The sequence below is a fragment of the Sus scrofa genome, chromosome 13 (assembly GCF_054392235.1).
Source record: "Sus scrofa isolate SSC_HxYL_T2T_F1_AM1 chromosome 13, Sscrofa_HxYL_maternal_Yorkshire_Landrace_v2.0, whole genome shotgun sequence".
Lineage (NCBI taxonomy): Eukaryota > Metazoa > Chordata > Mammalia > Artiodactyla > Suidae > Sus > Sus scrofa.
Genome location: NC_139395.1, coordinates 103,884,210 through 103,911,718, shown reverse-complemented (window position 1 = coordinate 103,911,718; position 27,509 = coordinate 103,884,210). Strand labels below are relative to the sequence as shown.

Genomic DNA, 27,509 nt, shown 5'->3' with positions numbered 1-27,509 from the left:
AAAAGAATGGGAAACAATAAAGATAAAACTGAAGATTAAAAACCTCAGAAGAATAAAAATAGTTATAAAGAAATATTTTTAAAACAAACAAACAAAAAAAACCCTTACAGATTAGGGAGAGTGATAGAAACAAAACAAAACAAAACAAAAAAACAGTCCAAAGTAAATCTGAGAATCCACACAAGTTCAAGGTGGTAGTTGAAAAAATTCTGTTGATGGGATGTCATTCAGTGTGGCAAAGAGCCAACAGGGCAGAAAGTCCATAGCTTGAGCAGTTATTTGTAAATACACAGGGTTTGTCTGCTTGATTCTGACACATGGCAGAACAGTGGTGAAAAATTCCCAGCCTTCTCATCCGTAGGAAACTTGAAAAGTTGGTGTCACTCATCTCCCTTGCCACTCCCGTCACCACACACGTGACAGGTTGGTCTGAAAATCTGGCTCATTGTGTGTAGAGCCAATAGAGCCCAATTCTAGTCAATTAGACAACTGGCAGGGAGTCACTGGATATATTTTTTTTCAAAGAATTTTCTTTTAAAGGAAAAATGCTTGGAAAATATGTCTGCCATAAAGTAGCCCAGCTATAATTGCTAAATGGGAAAGGGAAAATTGAAAAATGAGATTATTCAAAATGAACATTTCATACTGATCAAAAGTCTGAAAATATTAAGGATAATTGAAAATGAGGGGAAGTAAAAACTCATACACTGCTGGTGGCAATATAAATTGGTATACCACATGAGAGCAATTTGACTATATCTAGTATAATCGAAGATCTCTATTTGCTCAGATATATGCCTTAGAGAATGCTTATAAATACACATAATTAGACATACAACAATTACTTGTAACAGCCAAAATGTATATGCAACATATTAATAGAGGAATGAATAAAAACTGTGGTAGAGTAAATATATAGAGGAGTTAAAATAAACTATTGTAAGTATCAATGTGAATAAACATAGAAAATGTGCTAAATGAAACAAATAAGTTGTGGATTCATAGGATAGGCCAGTGTCTAGGTAAATCTTTTAAAACACCTAACATTATTATTTTTACTTTGGGACAAATACATATGTAGGGAAGTATAAAAATATGGAGAGAAAAAATAGACACCATATTCCAAGCAGGGGAATAAGGAAGGATGAAGGATTTGGGGCGGTTGCAAAGGGAGTTTCAAACATAACTATGATATTCTTTTACTTAAAACAAACATGGTGAGGATGAGACAGAAGTGAGTGTGAACAGCATTCACAGCATACAGTGCAAGTATCACTGTAGGAGTAGAGCGGCTGCTCCATTTTTTGGTTGGCAGTGTCTTTGCATTTTGGAGCCAGGGCAGACAGTGGGGAGGGACAGAGCATCTTTCTACCTTCTTTTCAGCCATCGGGTTTTCTGCAACCCAGTGCCAACACATTCATGGGTCACCAGTTCTATTTCTCAATCCAATTCTAAGGGTTTTGCAAATAGTGGCCATTTTTCCCAGATTTTGGCAATTAGTTGCCAGTTCTAGTTTTCACTGCTATGAGTTTCCATAATTTTCTGGGTGTCTTTTTAAGTATCTGTATGTATTAGTCTGAGTAATACAGCTAGACTATGCTGTCTGTAGTTATAAACACCCAAATCTCAGTGGCTCAATTCAGTGAAGGTTTCTTTCTAGCTCCTGCAGTGTCAATGCAGATATTCTTGGTCAGGAGGCTTTCCTGGGTGGTTCTCTCTCTTTCTCTCCTCCTCCCTTTTTTGGCTGCACCTGCAGCATGTGGAAGTTCCCAGGCTGGGGAACTGGACCCTATGCCACAGCTGTGGTAATGCCGGATCCTTAACCCACTGTGCCACAGTGGTGGTGCCCCCATCATTTTTTTAAGCTTTTGATTTTAATTATTTAGTTAATACTAATCATGTGATAAAAGTCTACATAGTCACCTCCCAAAAGAGCAAGGACCTTGACAATATCCTACAACTTACTATATGGTCTTCTTTCCTATATCCCTTGACTCTAGTCACAAGATAACCATCATCCTGAAACTGCATTGATTATTCCATTGTTTTCCCCTAAAAAATTGACCTTTTATCTTGAGATAAATCTAGATTAACATGCATTTGTAAGAAATAACACAGAATGATCCTGTGTGCTCCTTACGCAGCTTCTCCTAATGGCAACATCTTGAAAAATTATACTACAATATCATAGCCAGGATATTAATTTTGATAGAGTCAAGATATAGAACATTTCCACTGTTACCAGGATCCATTATATTGCCCTTTTATAGTCATATCAATTTCTCCCTGTCCTCAACTCCTCCTTAATCCTTGGTAACCCACTAGATTGTTCCCTACTTGCATAATTTTGTCATTTCAAGAATGTTATATAAAAGAAACCATTTCCTTTTGGGATAGGGATAGTTTAAAATCAGTATGATTCTTCGGAGATTCATTCGGATTGTTACATGGACCAACAATCCACATGGCTTCCTCTCACACCACCACAGTGGAGAGAGGAAGGAGCATTCTGTTACTGCCTGGTTGGAGGGGAAATCCAGGTTCCCCAAGCTGTCTCCACTGAACCTAGTGGAGGACCTCATTGCCTCATGGTGGAGATGAAAGTTCTGGCTCCCTAGTCTGCTATATTTTGACACCACTCTGATGGGTATTTTGGAGTTCCTGGTTAACAGCCTGTTGGGGGTGGGTGGGGCTGAGGCTGGGTGTGGGGTATGGGAGTATAGGCCAGGAGTGTAGGAGTGTGGGAAATTAGGGGGTGGAAGTCTATTCTCTTCCCTCAGTTTTTGCTGGCATGGGTTGGAACCCAGTTTTTATGTAGTGTTTTGCTGGAATAGAGCAGTTATCGCCTCCAGGTTTTATGTCTTGTTAAATTGCCCCCTTCCAGGTTCCCTGACTAGAGAGGGTAAGCTTTTGTTCTGGCTTTTTAACTCTGTGTCCATTAGTGTTTCTATGATGGTTTCTATGGTGTTGCTTATTTCTTCAGCTTTAAGTCTGATATATATAAAGCAAAAAGAAAATCCAATGAACTCTCCAGCATATCCTTCCTTGAATCCCAACATCCCTAGATGTTCTGCCTTTCCTCCATCTTTTGGGTCTTCTGACATTTGCATGTATGTATTTATGTAGGTATGTATGAGTTTATTTAAAACTGAGTTATAACTGACATTAATTTCAGGTGTACAACACAATGACTCCATATTTGGATATATTGTGAAAGGGTCACCACTGTAAGTCTAGTTAACATGCATCACCATAGTCACAAAGTTTTTTTTTTTCTTGTGATGAGGACTTTTTAAGATCTACTCTTAGCCACTTTCAAATATGCAATACAGTATTATTGACTATATTCACTGTGCTGCACAACACGCTGTACAGACCTCAGCAACCTGTACTTGAACCCCCATAGTGAGAAGATCTATGAGAACAAAGACCAGCGACTCTGGAACCCCAACATCCTCCTCAAGAGGGAAGTTACTCTACCTTGTGGTGAAGTGGTGATGGCAGGAGACGGCCATGTCTCAGCTCCCAGGGGGAGAAAGAGTGAAAGAAAGCCAGCAGGCGCGGGAAGAGCTGGTGAACCGCAATTTCAACGCTGAGGAGCCCTGGTGCCGGCTGCGGTATAACAAGGAGGCTTCCAAGGGCCCCGCCCGCCCTTCCATCAGATCCAGGCCAACGAAGGGCACCTGTGATGAGTACGCAGGTGGAAGAAGTCGAACACTTGGGTTACTTCTTTGAGCAGAGTCAGCTCTGTGCCGGAGGAAGCGGGGCCCTTGGGGAACAACGTAAGCAGACTTGGAACGGCCGCCAGGTTCTCCAGGCGGGGAGCGGAAACCCCTTGGGCACGCATGCGCACAGAGCGAGGAGCGAGGCAGTTAACGCGGGGTGGTCTTGATGCGCCTGGGAGTGGTCTGACGGCCTCGCGTTCTTGTCCCTGAGCATTCCAGCACCTGGATGCGTCCAGCTGTGTCCCCGCTTTGCAGGCCCGCGTCTCTGGCCCAGCCGCCAGCACTCTTCCTACTTCGGCTGCAGCCGCTCCGGAGCTCTGCGCCAGCCAGAGACAGGCCTTGGATAGGCCTTGCCCGGGATCCTACCTGGGAGCTGCTGCGTGGGAACACAAGGCCCAAGGAGGCCAAGGCCTCCGCACAAGTGGCCTTGTCATCTTTGAGACTGGACTCATTGGTGTTCAGGATATGAATCCCTTTTCTGGCTGCCTACCCAGTGTGCCTGGCCCTCGGGCATCACTCAGAGGCTCTGTCACGCTGTAACGTGTGGACCTGTTGATCCCTGGCCACAGGTAAGTGTGTGACCAAACTGGACTTGGGGCCACCACGGGGCCTACCTCTTCCTGACCCTACCCTTTCTCGTGGGCTTCTCTGCCTCAGCACACTTAAAGGATTGGGGTGAGAGGCGGCCGGACCATGGGCCCTGCCCCTGCCTACATGTACCACCGCCCTGCTCCAGGATTCCACCCCTACTGTGGGCCTCAGCTGGCTGCTGGGTATAGACAGGGTATCTGGCCAGACAGCAGAGGCAAAAGAAAGGCCTCCATGCCCAGCGTCCCACAAGATGTGGACACACCTGCAAACCAGCCTGAGGAGTTAAGTGGCTAATGAGTTACGTATTTCCAATTACAGAGAAAGGAACCCCACTCTGCAAGCTTTGATTGTTTCATCTCTACACCTGGCAACCTCCACTAACTTTTTACCACCATTCCTCCACATCGCCCATCAAAAGTGTTTCAGAGGTGTCTCCACAGTAGCCATTGTGATAGTCAATGACATCAAAGTTGGTAATATCCCCAATCCTGAAGAAGTTGACTGTCAGGAATACCATGACCTAGCTCATTGTTTACCGAGGCATAAAGAGATTTTAGAAAACCTCAGCCTAGAGGGGTAGGGTAGGCATTCATGGCTGATGATTGCCTGATGAACAAGGTTATCGCTGTCTTCAGTTTTCATATCAGGCTTTAAGCTCTTCTCAGCCAGGAGGAGAACATGATGAGGCCAGTTGAGGAGCCTGACAAAGCCCTTAAAACTCATTTTCATTCTTAAGTTCTATGCTGTCAGGTACAATGCCTGTCATCACATGGTTTGCCTTCCTTATGTACTTGGGGACAGGTGAGCTGAAGAAACTGTATCCCACAAAACTATACTCTGTGAAATATATCTTTGTCTCGAAAAAAGTAAATTTCATTATTGACTGCCTGACTTATTGTGTAAGTAGATATGATTGAGCAGTAAAGAGAAAATTCTATGCCAGTCTTTGTGGGATGAGCAGGTGGATGCCACTGGGTGATGCCATGTTGGCTCTGGTCACTAACACACCAGGCCTATTCAGGCTGGGAAGTGGGTGAAATGGGTGAAAGGATCAAAAGGTACAAACTTCCAGTTATAAAATAAATGTCATGGGGATGTAATATACACCAAGTTGTTATTCATATGTTATATCCAAGGTTTGTAGTTGTACTTAGTGGGAAGATTTGGTAAAAATACATCTATTTTTCTGGAAGTTAAAGCTGCTTTCCTGTTTATATAGATGATTTCTTATCTACTTATTCCTATTTAGATTTTATTTAACTTATTTTTAACTCTACAGAAAGAGTCTCATGCCAAACCTGTCCTTTAGGGAGTTTTTTTCATTAACATCTTATTGTTAGGAGTCATCCATAGGCAGCATATTGTTGTGTGGTTTATGAGTTCTGAATGCTATGTATATATACTATGGTATATTCATCCATTTGCCTTTGGATGGATATTTGTGATGCTTCCAGGTTTTTACTAATGTAATTAATGCTGGTGTGAATAATCTTTTAAATACATCTCTTACATGTGCTAGAGTTTCTCTTGAAATATACCTAGGAGTAGAATTGCTAGGCTACAGATTATGTGAAATTTCAACTGTAGAAGATTGTGCTAAATTCTTTTTTAAAGTGGTTGCACTAATTTATGTTATACTAACAATGTGTTAGAGATTCTACAGAATCTTACTGAGCTGCCAGCCTGAAAACTTTCTCCAGGCATTAAGCTGGGGTAATAATGGGGCTCCCCTCAAATTTTCCCCTCTCAGGCATGACTCACTGTCAACTGTTGCCTAATGACCAATGTATAAAAATTAGTGTTCCATATATTTGGCTGTTTTTTGTTGTTTTTGGCAGATGAATCAGTTTGGTTCCTGATTCTCCACCTTGTTTTAAAGTAGAAGTCTTTCGTAATCAACTTAGCCCCTATTTTTTCTGTAGTAATTGTCTCAGTTTTTATTATAAAATCACTTGCGTTTTCTCTCTACTTGTCTTGATTAATTTTGCTTAGTTGATTTTGTTAGCTTTTCCAAATAGCAAATTTCTGACTTTGTTAATCGTCTCTATTTTATCTATGTTTTCTTTTGTCCCTTATCTTGTATTTTCTTTAGTTTTATCTTGTTTTATTCTTACCTCTTAACTTGGACAATTAATTTGTTAATTTTGGGGCTTTTTTTCCCCCCCCTTAACATTCATATTTAAGGCTATAAATTTCCCTCAGATCACTGCTTTTGCTGTAACACATAAATTTTGATAATACAGTTTTAAAAGTTTTAAATCAGTTGTAGGTATTTTAAAGTTCTCATTATGATTTCATTTTAACCTATGAGTTATATTCCAGTATTAAAAAAAAATCTCAAATAAGCAGGGATCAAAAATTTATATTTGTATTAATATTTTAGTTGCATACTTATTTTTGTAAAATTGTTGAGGCTTTCTTTATGACCTAATTCATGATAAGTTTTTATAAATAGTCATCTAGACTTTGAACGGTATCTTGATTCTAATTGTCAGATGTGGATTTCATTGTATATTCATTAAGTTTCCTAGTTCTGTCGTTAAGATCCTGTATATCCTTGCCGATTTTTTGTCTGTCTGACTTCTCAAGTACTGAGAGGGCTGTGTTAAAATTTCTCACTATGCTAATGGATTTATTACTCTCTCCCTGTAGTTCCAATGAAAATTACTTCATTTGCTTTAAGGCAATTTTATTAGTAATTGTGTATTTAAAATTACTTCATCTTGGGGAATTGAATTAAGCAGTGAATTGAATTATCTGTCCCCAATAATACGTTTCACTTTAACATTTATTTTATCTGTTATTAGTATATCTATGGCAACTTTCTTTTAATTGTATTTACTTCACATTTCATTTTCTATTCTTTTACTTTTAACCTTTAATCTTTTATTATGCTTTAGGTATATGTTTTGTAAATAGCATATTTTATATTTTATAAAATCCAAACTGTGACTTTTGTCTTTTAAAGTTTCAGTTTATGTTTATATCTGCTAATTATAAATATACATGGACCAGTTTTATTTATTTTATTTTTTAAAGCCATTTATTAATTATAATTATTATTTTTTAATAGTTATTTTCCAAATATAATTTTTTTTCCTACTGTACAGCATGGCGACCCAGTTACACATACATGTACACATTCTATTTTTGCATGTTATCATGCTCCATCATAAGTGACTAGACATAGTTCCCAGTGCTACACAGCAGGATCTCATTGCTAATCCATTCCAAAGGCAATAGTCTGCATCTATTAACCCCAAGTTCCCCAACCAATCCATTCCCTCCCCCTCCCCCTTGGCAACCACAAGTCTATTCTCCAAGTCCTTGATTTTCTTTTCTGTGGAATGGTTCATTTGTGATTTATATTAGATTCCAGATATAAGTGATATTATATGGTATTTGTCTTTCTCTTTCTGAGTTAATTCACTCAGTATGAGAGTCTCTAGTTCCATCCATGTTGCTGCAAATGGCATTATTTCATTCTTTTTTATGCCTGAGTAGTATTCCGTTGTGTATATATAACACATCTTCCTAATCCAATCGTCTGTCAATGGACATTTGGGTTGTTTCCATGTCTTAGCTGTTGTGAATAGAGCTGCAATGAACATGCAGGTGCATGTGTCTATTTTAAGGAAAGTTTTGTCCAGATATATGCCCAAGAGTGGGATTGCTGGGTCATATGGTAGTTCTTTGTAGAGATTTCTAAGGTACCTCCATACTGATCTCCATAGTGGTTGTACCAGCTTATATTCCCACCAACAGTGCAGGAGGGTTCCCTTTTCTCCACACCCCCTCCAGCATTTGTTATTTGTGGAACTTATTAATGATGGCCATTCTGACTGGTATGAGGTTTCAGCAAGCATTGCTGGGAAACCTGGACAGCTGCATGCAAATCAATGAAACTCGGACACACCCTCACACCACACTCGAAAATAAATGCAAAGTGACTTAAAGACTTAAATATAAGACAAGATACCATCAAACTCCTGGAAGAGAACATAGGTAAAACATTCTCTGACATCAATCTTATGAATATTTTCTGAGGCCAGTCTCCCAAAACAACAGAAATAAAAGCAAAAATAAACCAATGCGACCTAATCAAACTGACAAGCTTTTGCACAGCAAAGGAAACCAAAAAGAAAACAAAAAAGTCAACTTACAGAATTGGAGAAAATAGTTTCAGATGATGCAACTGACAAGAGCTTAATCTCTAGAATATAGGAGCAATTTATACAACTCAACAGCAAAAAAGCCAACAACCCAATTGAAAAATGGGCAAAAGACCTAAATAGACACTTTTCTAAGGTAGGTGTACAGATGGCTAACAAGCACCAGAAAAAATGCTCAACATCACTGATTATTAGAGAAATGGACCAATTTTAAATATCTCAACTTATTATTTGTTTTTTTCCCTATTTCTCTTTCTGTTCACCCATTTCTTCTCCCTCTCTCCTTTAAATTGATAGCTATATCTACTCAAAATGCTATTCTAGGAGTTGTTACTGATCCACAATGAGGTAAGTACCTCATGATACAATGTACATTAAATCACTGCTGCCTTCATTGAGGAGTTTATAAAAGTCATATCTGCTCAACTAAGCATTGTGGTTGGTGACATGGATAATATGCACGCTGGTGCAAAATCCTTCTCTTATCAAGAATAGATACAAACACACCAACTTGGTGGACTACATTTTGAGGAATATTGTTTAGTGTGTTTTCACATCCCTTATGAGATCCCAACTTTCAACATACTGATAGTATCTAAGCTTTTAAATAGGGGTTATTATGAATGTTTTCTTTTTTTACTTTTACAATAGAGTTCTTTCTTGCCATTTCTTTAAGATAGCAACCAACTTTAAGATAACAACCAAGATACTGGATCTCTTTTATTCATATATTACAGCATCTCTTGTATTTGTTTATTTTCTTATTTGAGAATGTCCTCACCCTGTTTTCAACATGGAGCCTTGCATGACAAACCTTCTGAAGCCTTATATGCCTTCCAGGATGTTTATCAGGTCTTTATATTTGACTGATATAGGGCTGGATATAAAATTCTAAGTTGTTTTCCTTCAATACTTTGGAAATTCTTCTTCCATAATCTTCTTGCAGTCAGTGTTGTCTTTGAATAATTTGATTCTTATTCCTTTGATGTGGATATGCTTTTTCTTTTAGTTAGCTTTTAGAATTTTCTCCTTGTCTTTCTTATCCTTAAATTTTAGTATGATGTGTAGATTTTTCTTTCTCCTCTTTGGCACTCTTTTAAAAATCTGGAGATTTATATACATTATTTCTTCAAATATTTACTCCTGTTTAAAAATTTTTTTTCTTTCTGTGATTTATATTATTTGGATTTTAGCACCTCTGTTTCTATTCTTTATTGACTTTTATACTTCTTATTTATTTGTCTTTTCTCAACATGGTCCTTTTAAAAATGTATCTTTATCTTTCTGTTCATTGTTTCAACTATTGTAAAATATCTGACTTTTTTTAATTTTAATTTTTTAATTTTTTTAAATTTATTTTTAAATTTATTTTTTATTGTTATTTCCACAATACATTTTTTTCTACTGTACATCTTGGTGACCCAGTTACACGTACATGTATACATTCCTTTTTTCTCCCATTAAAAAGAACAAAATAATGCTATTTGCAGCAACATGGATGGAACTAGAGACTCTCATACTGAGTGAAATAAGTCAGAAAGAGAAAGACAAATACCATATGATATCACTTATATCTGGAATCTAATATAAGTCACAAATGAACCTTTCCACAGAAAAGAAAAGCATGGACTTGGAGAATAGACTTGTGGTTGCCAAGGGGGAGGGGGAGGGAGTGGGTTGGATTGGGAGCTTGGTGTTAATAGATGAAAACTATTGCCTTTGGAATGGATTAGCAATGAGATCCTGCTGTGTAGCATTGGGAACTGTGTCTAGTCACTTATGATGGAGCAAGATAATGTGAGAAAAAAGAATGTACACATGCCACTCACTTTAGATAGGGAGCTTCCTTATACATAGCAACTTCCCAAAGTCATTACCTTATTTTTTTATACCATATCACAGTGCATTCTGCCATTGATATTCCTTTTCTTTTTCTTTCTTTCTTTCTTTCTTTCTTTCTTTCTTTCTTTCTTCCTTCCTTCCTTCCTTCCTTCCTTCCTTCCTTCCTTCCTTCCTTTTGAGATCACTTGTTTTTGTTTTCTTCTTATGGCAGCACCTGTGGCATATGGAAGTTTCCAGACCAGGGGATGAAACAGAGCTGCAACTGGGGCCTACGCCATAGCACAGTAACATCAGATCCAAGCCGCATCTGCCACCTACATCAGATCCTGAACCTGTTGAGTGAGGCCGTGGATTGAACTCCCATCCTCATAGAGACAACATGGAGTCCTTAACCCACTGAAGCACAGAGGGAACTCCTAAGATCATTTGGATCAAGTCTGAGTTGCTGTAGTTGTGGGATAGGTATTCTTTGTCCTAAGACTACCTTTTCTGGTTTATACTGGGCTGCCTCTGGTGTTAGCTGAAGCTTCTCCTCTCTCACAGTAACTTAGAACAGCCCTGTCTTCATTTCAAGGATTTCTCATATCTTTCTTGATGTCTTTGTTTGATCTTAGATGTGAGAATTAATAACAGTGCCTATTCACCTTCCTAGTAGGATCTGGAAATAGTTCTAGCACCCTTTGCTACTGTTTTAGGGATCAGCGTTTTTTGTTTTTTGCTTTTTTTTTCTAGCACAAAGTAATATAGAGTGTTTAGAATATAAATATAAATGTAGAATATGAAATACTACACCCAGTCTCTTTATTTGTGTTCCATTTTTAATCTTTAGCCACGTACAATCACTTTTTTTTTTTTTGCTTTTTAAGGCTGCATCTGCGACATATGGAAGTTCCCAAGCTAGGGGCTGAATTGGAGCTGTAGCTGCCGGTCTATGCCACAGCCACAGCAATTCAGGATCCAAGCTGTGTCTGTGACCTACACCACAGCTCATGGCAATGCCTGATCCTTAACCCATTGAGTGAGACCAGGATTGAAACCTCGTCCTAATGGGATACTAGTCAGGTTTGTTACTGCTGAACCATGACAGGAACGCCCACATATTTTTTTTTTTTTTTTAATGTTGCAAGCTTTTTCACCTTTCATTATTTTACTTCTTTTGGTTTGTTCTTTTTATTTTAACGGTTCTGAAGTTTATTATTTTTCATATGTTGCATAATATTCTAAAAAAACCACATATTAAAATTTATCAAAGCTCTTTTATGTTTAGGTTCTTTTTACTTCTTACTCCTAGAGATGAGTATAACATCTTTAAAAATGTATCTTTTTCTTTTGATTTACTGGTTTAAATTTATTTTAAGAATGAGATTACAAGGTCCATGGATGTAAAAACTTTATGGCTCTTGATAAGTATTGCCAAATTGCCCTTCAAAGAATGATACTACTCTCTGAATGGTTTTCTATACACTTATTCTGATGTATACTTAATTGCATATGCACAAACTTGTTGTATATCACTTAAGACAAATCCTTTTCTGTCTTTTTACACTACTGATTACATTTTTTAAGGATACATTAAATTAAAATGGTGATAGACCATCTTCTTTTTTTTTTTTTTTTAAACCACTATTACTTCCAAATAGCCCTGTAAAATCCTCTTAGGTCTAATTCTAATTCTAATTTTAATTCTAATTTAAGTAATTAGGAATATAAATATAAATTAAGACAATGGGTGACACTTACTCCCTCAGATTCTAGCAATATGGAGAGCATGTATTACTTACATGGTTTGAAGTCTTAGGTGTCCTAGAAAGTTACAGAATATTTTTTGAAATTAGTGTTACTTCCAGAAGTTGTCTAAAAATGTGGCCTTCCCCCTTTGTTTGGAATCATGTAAGTCCTAGGGTTTTATATCATGCAAGAAAGGTATGGTGATTGAAAAGGACAGCTGGGAGTTCCCGTTGTGGTCCAGTGGTTAATGAATCTGACCAGGAACCATGAGGTTGCAGGTTTGATCCCTGGCCTTGCTCAGTGGGTTAAGGATCTGGCGTTGTCATGAGCTGTGGTGTAGGTCGCAGATGCAGCTCAGATCCCACGTTGCTGTGGCTCAGACATAGGCCGGTGGCTACAGCTCCAATTAGACTACTAGCCATGGGAGTGGCCCTAGAAAAGGCAAAAAGACCAAAAAAAAAAAAAAAAAAAAAAGGACAGCTATAAGGCTTCTTTTCCTAATGTCTGGTGCTCAAATTAGATATAATTTGATCTAGAAAAATGCAAAAAGGCAACATTTCTTACATATTGAAGGCTTACTATTCATACCTGCTATTATCTGTAAACAAAGACTCTGAACATATTGCTCAGTATAATTTATAAGCTCCATGAATAATTATGGTTAATATGCACCAAACACTGTTTTAGATATTATATGTTTAATCCTCTCATTAGTTTTTGCTGCATAAGAATGTCCAAATCTTGAGGATTTGTAATAATAAACATTCTTTTTTTTACCCTTACAGGCCTGTGGGTTGTCTGTGGCTCAATGGGGCTCAAGAATTGGCTATCCTTGGCTCCACGCTGTGGGTTGGGTTCCCGTCTGCTTCTCCAATGCCAACGGCTCTCTGGGGCATGCTCGTCTTATTGCAAACCACAGAAATGTAAGTCAGCAGGCCAAACCGCTCAAGTATATTTAAAACTTCTGCTTGCATCACATCTGCTAAAATTCTATCATCCCACGCAAATCACATGACCAAGCTCAGCTGCAGTAGCATGGGATATATACTCTACCTGCAGTGGGAGGCACTGAAAAGTCACATGGCAAGGAGTATTGATGTGTAACATTAAGAAGTGGTAAGGAATCAAGAATAATAATCCCATATATCATCATCCTCAAAGCCACTGTGCAGATTGTCTACTGTTTTCTTACCATCATACCCATCCCTTATACTGTATGAAAGGTGCTGATTACACTGCATTTAGTTGGGGGGTGGGGAGAGCATAGTATATTGGTCAGCTTGGGCTGTCATAACAAAGTACCAGAGACTGGCTGGCTTAAATGATATGTATTTCTCACAGTTCCAGAGGCTGGGAACCTGAGATTTAGGGTGCCAGCATGGTTGGTTTCTGGTGAGGGCTCTCTGGCTTGCTTGCTGCCTTCTTGCTGTGCCAGAATGTGCTAGGGAGAGAGAACAAGCTCTCTGGTTTCTTCTTATAGGAGCACCAGTTCCATCATGGGGGAGGGGAGGGGCAGGGCATCCTAATGACCTCACTTAAACCTAATCATCTCCTCAATATGCACTATCTCCAAATGCCTTCACATTGGGGGTTAGGCTTGTCAACATGAGAATTTGGAGGAACACAATTCAGTCCATGGTACCTAAAGCCACATTTCCCAGAACTCCTAGTCAAGAGAATTTTGGGTCAGGTTCTGTTAATGAGAAACACTTACCTGAGATTTCAAAAATGGAAAATTAGGAGAAGGTATTATTTTCCGCTAGCAGGTGGGCAGGTGAAGGGCAAATGACAGTGCCAAAGCTTACTTTGACCTTTGCTCCCCCAGACTATCAGATGATTTTGTAAGCACTTCCCATATTTTATTGAAGTTAAAGTGCCATCAATTTGTGTCATTAAGAAAGGAAAAGAGGAGTTCCCGTAGTGGCGCAGTGGTTAACGAATCCTACTAGGAACCATGAGGTTGCGGGTTCGGTCCCTGCCCTTGCTCAGTGGGTTAACGATCCGGCGTTGCCGTGAGCTGTGGTGTAGGTTGCAGACGCGGCTCGGATCCTGCGTTGCTGTGGCTCTGGTGTAGGCCGGTGGCTACAGCTCTGACTGGACCCCTAGCCTGGGAACCTCCATATGCCACGGGAGCGGCCCAAGAAATAGCAAAAAAAAAAAAAAAAAAAAGAAAGGAAAAGAGCTTCTAATTGATTGAACGTTTTTAAACTTTCTGTGATTTTTATTCCATACTTTAAAAAAAGGCTCTTTTAGCCTTATTTAGGTAGGTCTTATAAAACATGTATCACAATTGTACACACATAATAATGCAAATGTGAACACAATAAATTTGCTGTTATTCAGAATTTTGCATCTGTGAACAATTTTCCTCCACTTAGAGGCCTCAGTGTGTGTGTTTTCTCACTCATCAGGAGGCATCAGGAGCATTGGTGAGAGAGCATTTCTTAAAAGACTACTCCATCATTTTCTCCTGTCTTTTTTTCTTTCAAGCTGCCAACAACTATTCTGCCAGTTGGGTTGGAGTTATCTTGATGTTATGCTAACTCCTATTCCATTCTCAAAGAGTACTTAAATGGTCTGTGGATGCAAGGTGTGAGGATTTCCAGTGGTTCAGTTAGGCCCCTAGGAATGACCATGCGGTTCTGCACTTCTCAATGAGCTTATTCTTTATCTATCTTAAGACATTTATGCAATGTATCAAGAACTAACCTAATTGATGGGCTGGGTAGGGTTCCTGGATATCTATTCTGAGGACTTAGAGTTAGCTCAGTGGCAATCGATCTATGTTTTTCTTAGCCCATACTGTAACATTTTGGGGGAAGATCCCATTTTTGTGTACCATTTAAAATTAAATATAAAACCCATGGAATGTACAACAACAAGAGTGAACCTTAATAAATATGGGCTTTGAGTGACAGAGATGTATCAGTTTTGGTTCACTGATTGTAATAAATGTACACCTCAGTGCAAGATGTTTGGGTGGGGAGGCTCTACATGTGTGGGGGGCAGGAGTTGCATGAGAACTCTTTGCTTTCTGCTTAATTTTTGTGAACCTAACATTTCTCTAAAAAAATAAGTCTATCAAAAATTAAATATAACAACAACAGTTATTGGTGATTATGCATAGCTTTACAGGTTTAGTCTGCTTTTTATGAACTGTGTCATGATTTCAATCTCTCTAGCACCTTTAGCAGTGATAGAATCATTACTGGAGTTTCTTTAGCATTTTCTATGACTAATAAATGGTTTTATTATTTTCCTCAGTTGAATTACATGTTGCTGGAAATTAAGTGACTTTTGTTCACCGCCTGCAAAACATTTCTGAGAAATTTAAATTTAGGGCCTTAAGGATTATGCTGGGTGGTGTGTGAATTATTTACATAAGCCTCTCTTTCATCTCTTTTGGATGATTTGGCTATTTCTTCTGCCTTCATTTCCCTCTTAGTTTGGGTTCCCCTAAAAACAGAGTTAGAGACTCAAACTCTGAGAGCATTCCTGAGGGAGGAGACTCTCATAGACTGGACCTTTTGGAAAGACCCCATGTGAGGGCCAGGTCTGAGCAGTGGATTTGAATTGCAGGAGTGATATTGTAGACTCCTAGGACACATTTTTTTTAGAGCTTGGGCCTCCCAAGAAAATGTCATTTTAAAATTCGATTTAGGAGTTCCCATCGTGGTACAGTGGAAACGAATCCGACTAGGAACTATGAGGTTGTGGGTATGATCCCAGGCCTCACTCAGTGGATTAAGGATGTGGTGTTGCGGTCAGCTGTGGTGTAGGTTGCGGACATGGCTTGGATCCTGCTTTGCTGTGGCTGTGGTGTAGGCCGTCAGCTGTAGCTCTGATTGGACCCCTAGCCTTGGAACCTCCATATGCCGTGAGTATTGCCTTAAAAAGCAAAAGCAAAAACAAAAACAAACAGAAAAAAATAAATAAAATTCAATTTTATTCCTCTCTGGTTACCAAATTGACCAGTAGGTTAGTTGAAGTCTAGATGGCCAAGAGCAGGTAACTTGATTGTGGGATTTGAGATTTGAATGTAGATTTAAATGCTATGCTTGCTGAGAAGGCTGGTGACTGGCATTTAGCAGTGTCATTGGAGAGGCTTGGTGGCTTATTTGTTTATGGGAAGTTCAGTTTATGAATCCCTGGAAGCTCTGGAAAAGATCTAGAGGTGCAATGATGGGACCCATAAAGGGGAGAACCTGATGGCTTGATTTTTGAGACAGACAGATGTAGTGTAGTCCACACACTTGGGTCCAAGCCATTGTGTCACCTGTGCTGGATTGCTGGGGCAGTTGTTGCCCCTGGCCTATTGGATGATGCTGACTAGCTCCTGGGTGGACCTGCACCTTTTGGAGCTATGGTTCCCTCTTCTTCCTCACTAGAGAAGAGGTATAACCATTTGCTTTTCCATGGATTATGGTGGAATGGAGGCAGGGCTCTAAGGTGGAAGGGAGAAACATTAAAACTTCCTTTTGTTTACTCATTCTTTGTGAGCTTATGGTATCAGTAAACCCTCACTTGTTAGGAAACAGTTCACTTTCAGCTCCAGAGGCCTTGAATGATGTACCAATGATGTTCAAAAAGTGTCTGGTCACTTTCGAAAGGCATTCTGTCTTTTTTTTCTTTTTCTTTTTCGTCTTTTTAGGGCGGCCCCCATGCCATATAGAGGTTCCTAGGCTAGGGGTCCAATTGGAGCTGTAGCCGCTGGCCTACTCCACAGTCACAGCAATGTAGGATCCAAGCCGCATCTGTGACTTACACCACAGCTCATGGCAATGCCAGATCCTTAACCCACTGAGCGAGGCCAGGGATCGAACCTTCATCCTCGTGGATGCTAGTTGGGTTCTTTAACCACTGAGCCATGCTGGGAACTCCTAAAAGGCATTCTGTTTAGGGCTCAGACCTGGGTTCAAATCTTAGTGCTGCCCTTCCAGTGAAAACCATGTGTGACTGATTCCCTTATATTCTCTGAATATTGGTTTCCTCCCTTAAATGGTGGTTAATTGTACTTGTCTCATAACATTGTTGGGAGATTAAATAAAATGATAAAGTGCCTAGCATAGAGTTCCAGAAATGTTAGTTCCTTTGTAATATAGCCTAATATGTCAGTTGTGATATCTTAAGCTAAAACCTTAAAAATCCAATTTAAATTTAATGAAAAATAAGATATTTATGCATTATTAAAAAAAAACACTATGAGAAAAATCTTTAGATTTAGGCTGAGGAATTTTGATGGCGAAATTATAGTCTTATTTCCTAAATGCAGTTGTTTTCAGAGACTTTTATTCACTTTATATAGAAAAAATATGTCATATAGAAGAGATAGCCTTGGTATAAAAGCATCAGATGAAATGCAGCTAATTAAACACATAATTTGGTACAGACTGTGTACCCAACATATTTTGGCACATAAAATATTTACTCTGATAGACTGAAGCTGTTACTCTGAACTGGGTCTGAGTTGTTATTGAGACTGAGTGTTTTTAATCTAGCGAATCATAATGACTTCATCACTTCTGACTTTGTGTATCTGGTTTCAGCCTGGATGAGATTTTATTGCCGTGCTTTCAGCTTTCAGTAAGAGTGCTTGATAGACTATCTCTGCTAAGATCCTGTTTTTGAAAAGAACATTAAATACTTGTTAATTTATATTTATATTCAAAACTCTAAATCTGTGCTAAACCTAAGCAAGTCTCCTAATTATGGATTTCCTTGCTATTTTCAGTTTTATGTGAAAGCTGAGAACTTGTACAGCACAAAAAAGCAATCAGCTTAGTTTCTTTTCAAAATGCTTTGATATTTTTGGTCTCTGCTCTCCCCACTTCCTTATACTTTTTTATTATAAAAAAGATATAGTTTCGGTCATGTTCTACATAGACATATTTTGAGGCGGGAACACCTCCAAACCTGCACTTTAAGAAAGCACTGCTTGTGTTTATTTTGAGAGTGCTTAGTGAATTTGAGTCTACTTCCAGAGATGCAAGTTCTACTTTAGTTAAACTTCAGTTTCCTTCACTAAGTTTCTGGGTGGCTTTTAGAGGTTCTGGGCTTCAGATCTGTGACCTCTAAAACCAGGGGCATGGAATGAGAATTTGCTCATGTTACCTAAAGTTCACAATTTAAAATTCTTTCTAGCTGTAAATGTCTCAGGCACTGTAGGTTAGCAGAGATTGTGGGTTAGTTAGTCTGAAGTGGGTGTGTTGCTGAGAGTTGCTTTTTTAACAGGCTCCTAGGTGATGCTGAGGCTGCTGGTCTGAGGACCACACTGAGTAGAAAGAGGTCAGTGTGCATATTTAAAAATTTGACTGCTAGGGTTTGAATGCCTGTTGTTCCATTTATTAACTCTGTGACCTTGAGTAGGGCATTTACCTGCTCTGTGCCTTCATTTGGCATCTGTCAAAATGATTCAAATGGCACTTAGCTCTAAGGGTTCATTTAAAAAATAACATAATTCATGTAAAGTATTTAACACCTAATAGCAAAATGATAACTACTAATAAATATTGGTATATGTTTTATCTGGTAAAATAGTTCCTCAGAAATTGGAAGGGGAGAGGAAGGAGTTCTAGTATTTACTTATTTTGCTTGAGAAGCATTTTCATACAATTCAGGATTCAACTGTCCTAGTTTTTCCAAGATTGTCTTGGCTTTAACATTGAAAGGCTCATATCCTGGGAAACCTCTCACTTCTGAGCAAATTAGAACAGTTGGTCACCCTTATGTGTTATATAGTTATTTAAAAATCTTCACAGTAAACTTGTGACATAGGTACCAGTACCTGAATTTCACAGATGGGCCACAGCTAGTAAGCCTCTCTTCAAACCTGCATTTGAGGGGCTTCAGAGGCCTGTACGTTCCATTATATCTGTTATGAATTCAAATGTTGTTTCTGCGTTCTTAGACTTTCAAAATGTATTATCAGAAGCCTATTTTGCCTAGAATAAGATAAAAGAATAAAATAACTTCCATGAGGTCATTTTAATAAAACATCAGCAAGTAGTAAATAGGAATATATTGGACATGGCAGAATCATGAGGCTATGCTGGTTCAGTTTGAGGAAAGGCCACTCATCACAAAGGCTTGCCTTTTGTAGACCAGATGAAATGCTTGGTTGGGTTAAGATGAGGCTTAGAGGCAGAATATTTAAAATAATTCTGGGAGTGGGTGGGTGTTTGGGGAGGTGGCTAGGGAAAATCTGATTTTATTACTTTTTTCTTCCTGACTCTTTCTAGTCTTCTGCTAAAATGACTAGGTATGTATTCCTTACCTTTCTTCATTTCTTTGCCTTTGTAAAAGATTAATTAGAGCAGTTTCAATTGAGCTTTGTCAAGTGGCAACATCAAAGGAACACCTGAATATAAGAAAGTCCTCAAATTATCCCATCACCCTGTCTGAGCTTTGTATGTGGCAGCCAAAGAGCCATATCTGCTGGAATTCTCCCCTTAGTTTTCACTGAAACAAATGCTGTTAATTCCAAAAAAACTTTTGCAGAAAGCTCTCATAGAATTGTCTCAGTTTTCCTAGTAAGAAAGCTACTGCTCATTGCTGAAGGAATTTTTACTCCAAACTAAACCAAAATTTCCTCAGTTGGATGTAGCCATAGTGAACCTGGACCTTGGCAGAAATACCCTTTTTTATGTTCCAAAAATGGATTTGGATATGACCTTTAGCATAAAAACTTTAAATATTTAAAAATGCAACAAATTGATACATAAAATGTAAGATATTAATATAAATAATAAAAAATTAATGCCATTATCTTAGACTGTAGAATCAACAAAATTTCAAAGGAAGGACCTTTATTATTTTATGTATATTTTAAACTTTTAATGTATAATGGATTTGAAATATGTAAATCTTTGTTCAAGCACTTATTTACAAATATTTTTATGGATGATAGAAGTTAATATGGAAGTATTATCCCTATTTTATCCATTTGACTTGTCTGCAATTTTAATTAAAGATAAAACCTATGAATAGATTACTTTTACAAATAAATTTGTTACTTCAATGAAGATCACTAAAATTGTTGAAAATACAATCATTAACACATGGACTTATTTTTATTTTAGAACACTTAGGATTATTCTATATCAGCATTTTCAAAATGTGATTCCTGGACCAGTATAATTGGCATTATCTGAGAACTTGTTAAAAGTGAAAATTATTGTGTTCTACCCCAGATGTATTATTTTAGAAACCTTGGGGGAAGGGCCCAGCAATCTGTACTTAAGTAAGCTTCCCAGGTGATTCTGATACAAATTCAAGTCTAGACCATTCAGAAGAGTATCTGATGGGTCATTAAGATGATATACCTTTGGCAAATTTTGAGAATTGGAACCTAAATTGGTGACTCACATATTACATAACTTTCTCTGCCTTCTAGTAACGTGATGACCATTGGACAGTAAGGAAAAGGATTTAAATTTTTCAGTGTGAAGGTCTAGTTTCCAGTTGCAACTTTACACATGCAAGTCCCAGAGTTCCCATAGGAAATGAGTCCGACTAGGAACCATGAGGTTACAGGTTCAATCCCTGGCCTCGCTCAGTGGGTTAAGAATCTGGCATTGCTGTGGCTGTGATGTAGGTCGCAGACATGGCTCGGATCTGATGTTGCTGTGGCTGTGGTGTAGGCCAGAATCTGTAGCTCCAATTGGACCCCTAGCCTGGGAACCTCCATATGCCGCAAATGCAACCCTAAAAAGCACAAACAAACAAACAAAACAAAAACAATAAAAAACACATACAAGTCCCTTGAGTACTTTGAGCCATGGTTTCTAATACACAAAATGGGATAATACTAGCCTTTCCCCAACTTAGGCTTATAGAGATGTTGTGATCAAATGTAGATATGCAAGTGAGGGCAAATTTTTAAATTATCCATTGCTATGCAAATGTTACTTTTCATGTGGTCATTACTGCCAATATAATTGTAGTTCACAAAACTTTTCCTTCTCACTTCCCTCCTCTTTGCCCCATTAAAATTTGATTACCTCTTGAAAGTTGTTTTGCAAAGCGAAGATTTAAAAAAAATCAGACTTTTTAAAGAAGAAAAGAAACCAGCATTCTTGCAGTTTCTTTTATATATGAAATGATGCATATGGATTTTTTCTTTGTTTCATGAATAGTCTTTTAAGCCTTTAATCCATAATGTAAAATGAATCAATAGCACACTTCAGTGATACTATGGCAATAATAATGCTTTTGGCACATTAAGTGTCAAATTTCCCTCACATATTTCAAAAATTGTTTTACATTTTTCTGGTTTAACCTCTCTTGACACCAGTGAACCTAAGACTTGTAATTGAAGGATAAGTGAGCAAAAAAGCAGTTCAAGTGATAATATATCCATTTGAATTCCTATTTTCTGGACGGAGACCTTTTATGTTAAGTTCATTGAAAGTAAATTTTTATGACAAAATTATAACTCTCAGATAGATATTACTCAGGCAGGCTGATATCTGTCCTGGTATAATGGATTTTGTGACAATGAAAATGCAAGACAGTCTCCCAAAAGCTTTGCCTAAGGAATTTCTGACAGTAGCCTATATGCTGCCGAAATTTTCAAGATGCTATTATGACTCATTTCTACTCATTATAGAAAAATAGCTTGGTATTTTAATCATGAAATACAATTGTGTTGAAAAGGAGAAAGAAATATAATGGATAGTCTGAAAAACTGCTGTATATTCATTAGCTGTACTATTTAGTTAATGTTGCTTTTGATATGGGTTAAATAATAAAACCTTCTAATTTAGAAGGTCAAATATATTTGTTATTCCTAATTTGAGGAATATTATTTCATTAATAATTTTCTTTATGTTATTTGTTGAATGAAAAGGAGGTATCCTCTGCAACCAGAGGTAATCTGAACTTCCTATAATTCAATTCTTTCTTCTCTGAGTGGTAGAATACTGCTTATCCCATTTCAATGTGTTAATTTTTTTTGATGGAAAATTAGGTCAGATTATCTCATAACACTGTAACATGTGCAGTTAAAAATATCACAGCATCTATAAGGGCCAAATATTTTTTCTTTATCTCCCTCTAGTTTTTTGAGATACAATTGAGTTAATACTTCAGTCATCTCACATAATTACTTGTGTGTGTGTGTTTTTTTTTTTTTTTTTTTTGGTTTTTTTTTTAGGGCCACACCCATGGCACATGGAGGTTCCCAGGCTAGGGGTTGAATCGGAGGTGCAGCTGCCAGCCTACATGGCAGCCACTGCAATGCCAGATCCAAGCTACATCTGCGAACTACACTGCAGCTTATGGCAACGCCAGGCCTTTAACCCACTACGGGAGGCCAGGGATTGAACCTGTGTCCTCATGGATACTAATTGGGTTTTTTACTGCTGAGTCACAATGGGAACTCCACATAATTACTTTTTTTGTGTGGTGGGAACAGTTAAGATTTACTGTCTGTACATTAGATATCTAGAAATTACTAATCTCATAGCTAGAAGTTTGTACTCTTTGACCAATATTTCCCCATTCCTCCAACCCTCAGTGACTGGCAACCACTCACTATTCTACTCTTTCTATGAATTTGGCTTGTTAGATTTTACATATCAGTGATATCACACAGTATTTGTCTTTGTCTGACTTATTTCAGTTAGTATAAAGCCCTCAAGGACAATCCATGTTGTTACAAATGGCAAGATTTCCTTCTTTCTCATGGCTGAATAATATTCTTCTTTATTCATTCTTCCATAGTTGGACACAACTTTGTCTTGGCTATTGTGAATAATGCTGCTGTGAACATGGGAGCGCAGATGTCTCTTTGAGGACCTGATTTCTTTTTCTTTGGACGATGTATAGAGAAGGGAAATCATATAGCAATTCTATTTTTTTAGTATGTTGAAGAACCTCCATACTTCTTTCTGTAGTCACTGCACTGATTTACATTTCTACCAGGAGTGTCCAAGGGTTGGTTCCCTTTTATCCACATCCTTGCCAACACTTTTTACCTTCTGTCTTTTTTATGATGGCCATTCTGACAGGTGTGAGGTGATATCTCATTGTGGTTTGGATTTGCATTTCTCTGATGTTAGTGATACTAAGCATCTTTTCATGTACCTGTTAGTCATTTGTATGTCTTCTTTGGAAATGTATATTCAGGTCCTCCAGACCACTTTTTAATTGGATTTTTTGATTTTTTTTTTGCTATTGAGTTGTAAATTCCTTATATATTTTGAATGTTAACCTATTATCAGATAGATGGTTTGCAAATATGGTTTTCTCCATTTCCACAGGTTACCTTTTCATTTTATTGATTGTTTCTTTTGCTGTGCAGAAGCTTTTTAGTTTGATGTAGTGCTCCTTATTTATTTTTGCTTTTATTTGTGCTTTTGGATTCATATCCCCCAAATCATTACCAAGACTGATATAAAGAGGCCCTTTTCCTAAGTTTTTTTCTAGGAGTTTTATGGTTTTAAATCTTATGTTTAAATATTTAATCAATTTTGAATTAAATTGTTTCCATCTCAATGGCATATCTTTTTCCATTCCTTCACTTTGAACTTGTGGGTGACCTTAAAGCTAAAATGAGTCTCTTTTAGGCAGCATAGTTGGGTCTTGGTTTTTTATCCATTCTATGTCTTGATTGGAAAAATTAATTCATTAACATTTAGAATAATTATTAGTAGATAAGTACTTACAATGCCAAATTATTGTTTTCTGTTTTACTTCTTTTGTTCCCTTTTTTTCTCTTGTCTTCCTTTGTGAATTGATGATTTTCAATACTGCTTTGATTCCCTTCTCTTTATCCTTTGTCTATCCACTGTAGTTTTCTGCTTTGTGATTACTGTGAGGCTTACATACATTATCTTATAGTCTATTTTACATTGACGACAACTTAACTTCAATTGTGTACAAAAGCTCTACCCATTTAATCCCCACCTTTTATGTTTTTGATGTCAAAATTTACCTCTTTTGTATTGTGTATTCATTAACAAATTATTAGAGCAACAGTTATTTTTAATACTTTTGTCCTATAACCTTTTTTACTAGCATTAGATTAATATGCCACTATATTTGAGAGAGTATTGTGAATTTCACTATATACTTAACCTTTGCCAATGTATTGTGTATTTTCATATGTTTTCCTGTTACAAATAGTGTCCTTTTATTTCAACTTGAAGAACTTTCACGATTTCTTGTAAGTCAGGTCTAGGGGTGATGAACTCCCTCAGCTTTTGTTTGGGAAAGTCTTTTCCATAAGTAAAATATAGTTTTAGTTTTTAAATTTTAATGTAGATATTTTTCTTCATATATTTTCGTAGTTCATATGAAGTCAAGCAAAATACTCTAGGTAGTATGCAGAAGCTATTCAATTAAGATAAGGAATGATCTTGTTAGGATTTTTGATTTTTAGTCACTCAAATGATTTCTTTCTAGTTGAGAAAAGGAATATTAAGCTACATAACAGCTCAAATAAAATGGTGAGTAAAACTTTTGTGTCTTTTATAAACTGGATGAACACTGGATGATATTTAACAATTGAGATTCTCTGTCTTACTGCCTCCACATAAAGACCTAATGGAATTAGAAAAATTTATGTAAATTTTGAGGTTATAGTTTCCTTCAATCCTGTATCAGTTGAGTAAGTAAGTGTGAATGAGTGTGTAATTCCCATATGGCATACTTAATGGAACTAATTTACATTCTCTTTGTTCTGAGCCAGTTTTGAATGCTAAATATTTAGGTATAGATAGTATATTTTTTATAATGGACAGGACAATTTAACCTCATTATCAGAGTTTTATCTTTTACTTTCTTGCCTTTGTCACCATTTCTTCCTCCACCTGTAAAACAATTTTATTGGTTTATTTTGATTCCCGTAGACAGTTTTGTATGGGAAACTTTCATGTACCTCCTAACTATCAGAGATACCATCACCTTGTAGATTTGATGGCATTCGTTCTTTTATGGGCCCCTAAAGGAGTTATGAGGGATGTCTAAGATTATTTGTTACTTGGTTTCTCAAGGTCTTTTAAGATACTCAAAAATTTTATCCAGAGTGTTCTGAGAAGTAAGTTTATAAGAAGTCAGGGAACTCTACTTGCCCCTCAAATTCTTGTCATACGTCTATGTTCTGGATTTCTAGAATGTAGATACCATATTGCCATCTGATGAAATATTGAAGAATCAAAATTGGGGAAAAGGTATTTTGTAATACTATCTTAAGTAACAGTATAAAGGCAATATGTTACTCTGACTGCCTTGGTCAACATGACTTTCTCTTTTCCACTTGTACTCTATTTCCAGGCTTCTTTTCTATCCATTATGAAGGCATGGCTCACAACTAACCAGACATTCTGGCTGTGTCTATAACTGCCAAGAGATGTTTTGGTAGGTAATTTCCTCTGACTATGGCTGGTTGAAATTGAACTATTTTGAATTTAGTGTACATTATGTTGATGAGAATCAGATTAATTGTTTAAAGCACTGAGATTCATCTCTAAATAAACCACTTTATTTCCTGCTACAATATCCTTTTGCTATTGTGAAGATATAAACAATGTCTATTGTATTAAAAAATATGTATATTGACAAAATATGTTTTTTAAAATTGAGGATATTCTTTCTTATTAACAGAATGCATTAGAAGCATTAATGCATGGCTAATAATGCTAATAGAGGAATGTAAAGAATATAACTTATAAAAAATAGAAGGTATATTTGGAATATGTTTTATTTTTATTATATTAACACATGAAATGATGAAGCCACATGGTGAAAATCTGATTCTGGAGAAAGTTAAGGTTCTCATTTCTTTCCTGTGACCCATTGTATATAACCTTTCAAAATACTCAAAATAATATTTTGTGCTGGGTTCTACCTTTATTTGCTTAAAACTTTCACTTAAAGCTATTTGTTAGGTGATATTGAGAATAGAAAAAAAAAAAAAGAAATAACACAGGACTTAAGTGAGCAAGAGAGGGACCTATTTAGGTGGTGTGGAAACCATATTTCAGGATAAGCAAAGATTGACGTTCTAGTGAAAGGCATGGGGAAGGATTAATTAGTTTACTTCAAATAGTGAACAATTCTTTAGGAAGCATTCTTGAGGAAATACTTGGCAATAAATTTGACAGCTATCATGGTCTCTGTACAAGTTGACTTTATCGGAAATTCTGGAAGGAAAAACCACATTTGCCTTCTTGGAGCTCAAAGGCAAATGTGTGTTTGATGCCCAGGTTTGTAAGCCCAGTCTAAAGAAGTACCTGATGTTGGGTCTGTAAAACATAAGCAGTAAATATTTAATTAGAAACAAATGCTAACGATTTTCTTGAAATGAAAATTCACTGGTGTAAAATTAGCAATAAAAATAATTATGTGTGCAGTTAATTGCTGTAATGAATGGGAATAGTGGTCTGCATAGTGTAGCACGTGTAGTAAAAAATAATCATGGCTTTGGAATACACCACACATTTTAAATATGTGTCATATTTTCAAAATTACATTTTGTTGGATCATTTTGAGTCTAAATGGAGTTAGTCTCCTGGGCGGGTGCACATTGTCATAGATGGAGGTGGTCTGAGCAAGTGCAGACAGCTGCGGAAACCAGCTAAGGAGGGGTTACTGTTACTGAAAATCCACCAAGGAAAACCATACATACAAGCTATGCAAAATCACATTCTTTCTAATAGTTTATGTTTCTTTCCATTCATGTAGCTAGCGTAAACTGTTTTGTAGTTACAGGACCAAGAAAGCCTAAATCAGTTATTTTAATGATGTATTTAATCCCCTAATCCAACTTTTCCATGTCAATTTTTTGTTAAATTTTACTAAGAGTGTTATTTATTAAAAAAAGAAAATATAGATCTCTAGAAATTATATAGGTATAAGGTTTATAAAGTGTATCCTAAATACTATAAATGTATTTGTGAATATTTTCCTTCACAAGATAGAAAAATAATTTTTTTGCACATAAAATTATTTATGTTTTAGGAAAAGTAATGAATTTAACAGCTACAAACATTTAAGTTTGAAAGATAAGGATTCAAAGCTCTGATAAAGAGGGAGGGAATATTTTGGTGGAAAGAGATAGGATTGGCTCTAAAATTATTCAGAAAATATTTATTAAGCCTTTAATATGCACAGTGCACTTTACTTGACACTGTGGAGTGTGGGTCATGCAGGGTACAAAGATGAAGAAGATGCTATTGGAGTCTTTGGGAACTTATAATCAAGGGGAGAGACATCAAATCAATAGCAACATGGCAGAATATAAAAGTACCATAGGAAAGGTATAATATCTTATGAAGATTTAAAGGAATGAGATTAAGCCTGGTGAGGAAGATGGCATTGCATGCTCAATATCTGCTTAAATACCACTTTCATGATGGAGGTTGTATTTGAGGACAGCCCAGAAGAAAGGCTAGTATTTTTCCAGGTGGAGATTGAAGAAAAGAATTCTGGTCAGCACCCTACAAGGATA

The 27,509-nt window shown here is 37.1% G+C and overlaps 1 protein-coding gene, 1 long non-coding RNA gene and 1 pseudogene across 6 annotated transcripts in view; 1 reads left to right on the top strand and 2 right to left on the bottom strand.

Annotated features, from left to right (window-relative positions):
- LOC146397527 (methionine aminopeptidase 1D, mitochondrial pseudogene) overlaps positions 1-5,301 on the bottom strand; it is a 28,179-nt pseudogene extending 22,878 nt beyond the window's left edge. Inside the window, exon 1 of the transcript XR_014824118.1 lies at positions 3,481-5,301. The product of XR_014824118.1 is annotated as a methionine aminopeptidase 1D, mitochondrial pseudogene (transcript). The remainder of the gene's footprint in view (positions 1-3,480) is intronic.
- The window catches only part of LOC106505379 (uncharacterized), a 916,097-nt gene continuing 892,448 nt past the window's right edge, over positions 3,861-27,509 (top strand). For all 4 annotated transcript variants that reach the window (XR_014824121.1, XR_014824122.1, XR_014824120.1 and 1 more), the window contains exons 1-2: positions 3,861-4,294; positions 12,844-12,981. This is a non-coding gene — a long non-coding RNA (uncharacterized LOC106505379). The remainder of the gene's footprint in view (positions 4,295-12,843; positions 12,982-27,509) is intronic.
- Positions 26,120-27,509, bottom strand: part of CPA3 (carboxypeptidase A3) — a 35,699-nt gene continuing 34,309 nt past the window's right edge. Inside the window, 3 exon segments of the mRNA XM_084989965.1 lie at positions 26,120-26,211; positions 26,214-26,268; positions 26,270-26,304. Of these exon segments, the coding sequence (XP_084846091.1) occupies positions 26,120-26,211; positions 26,214-26,268; positions 26,270-26,304 (182 nt within the window).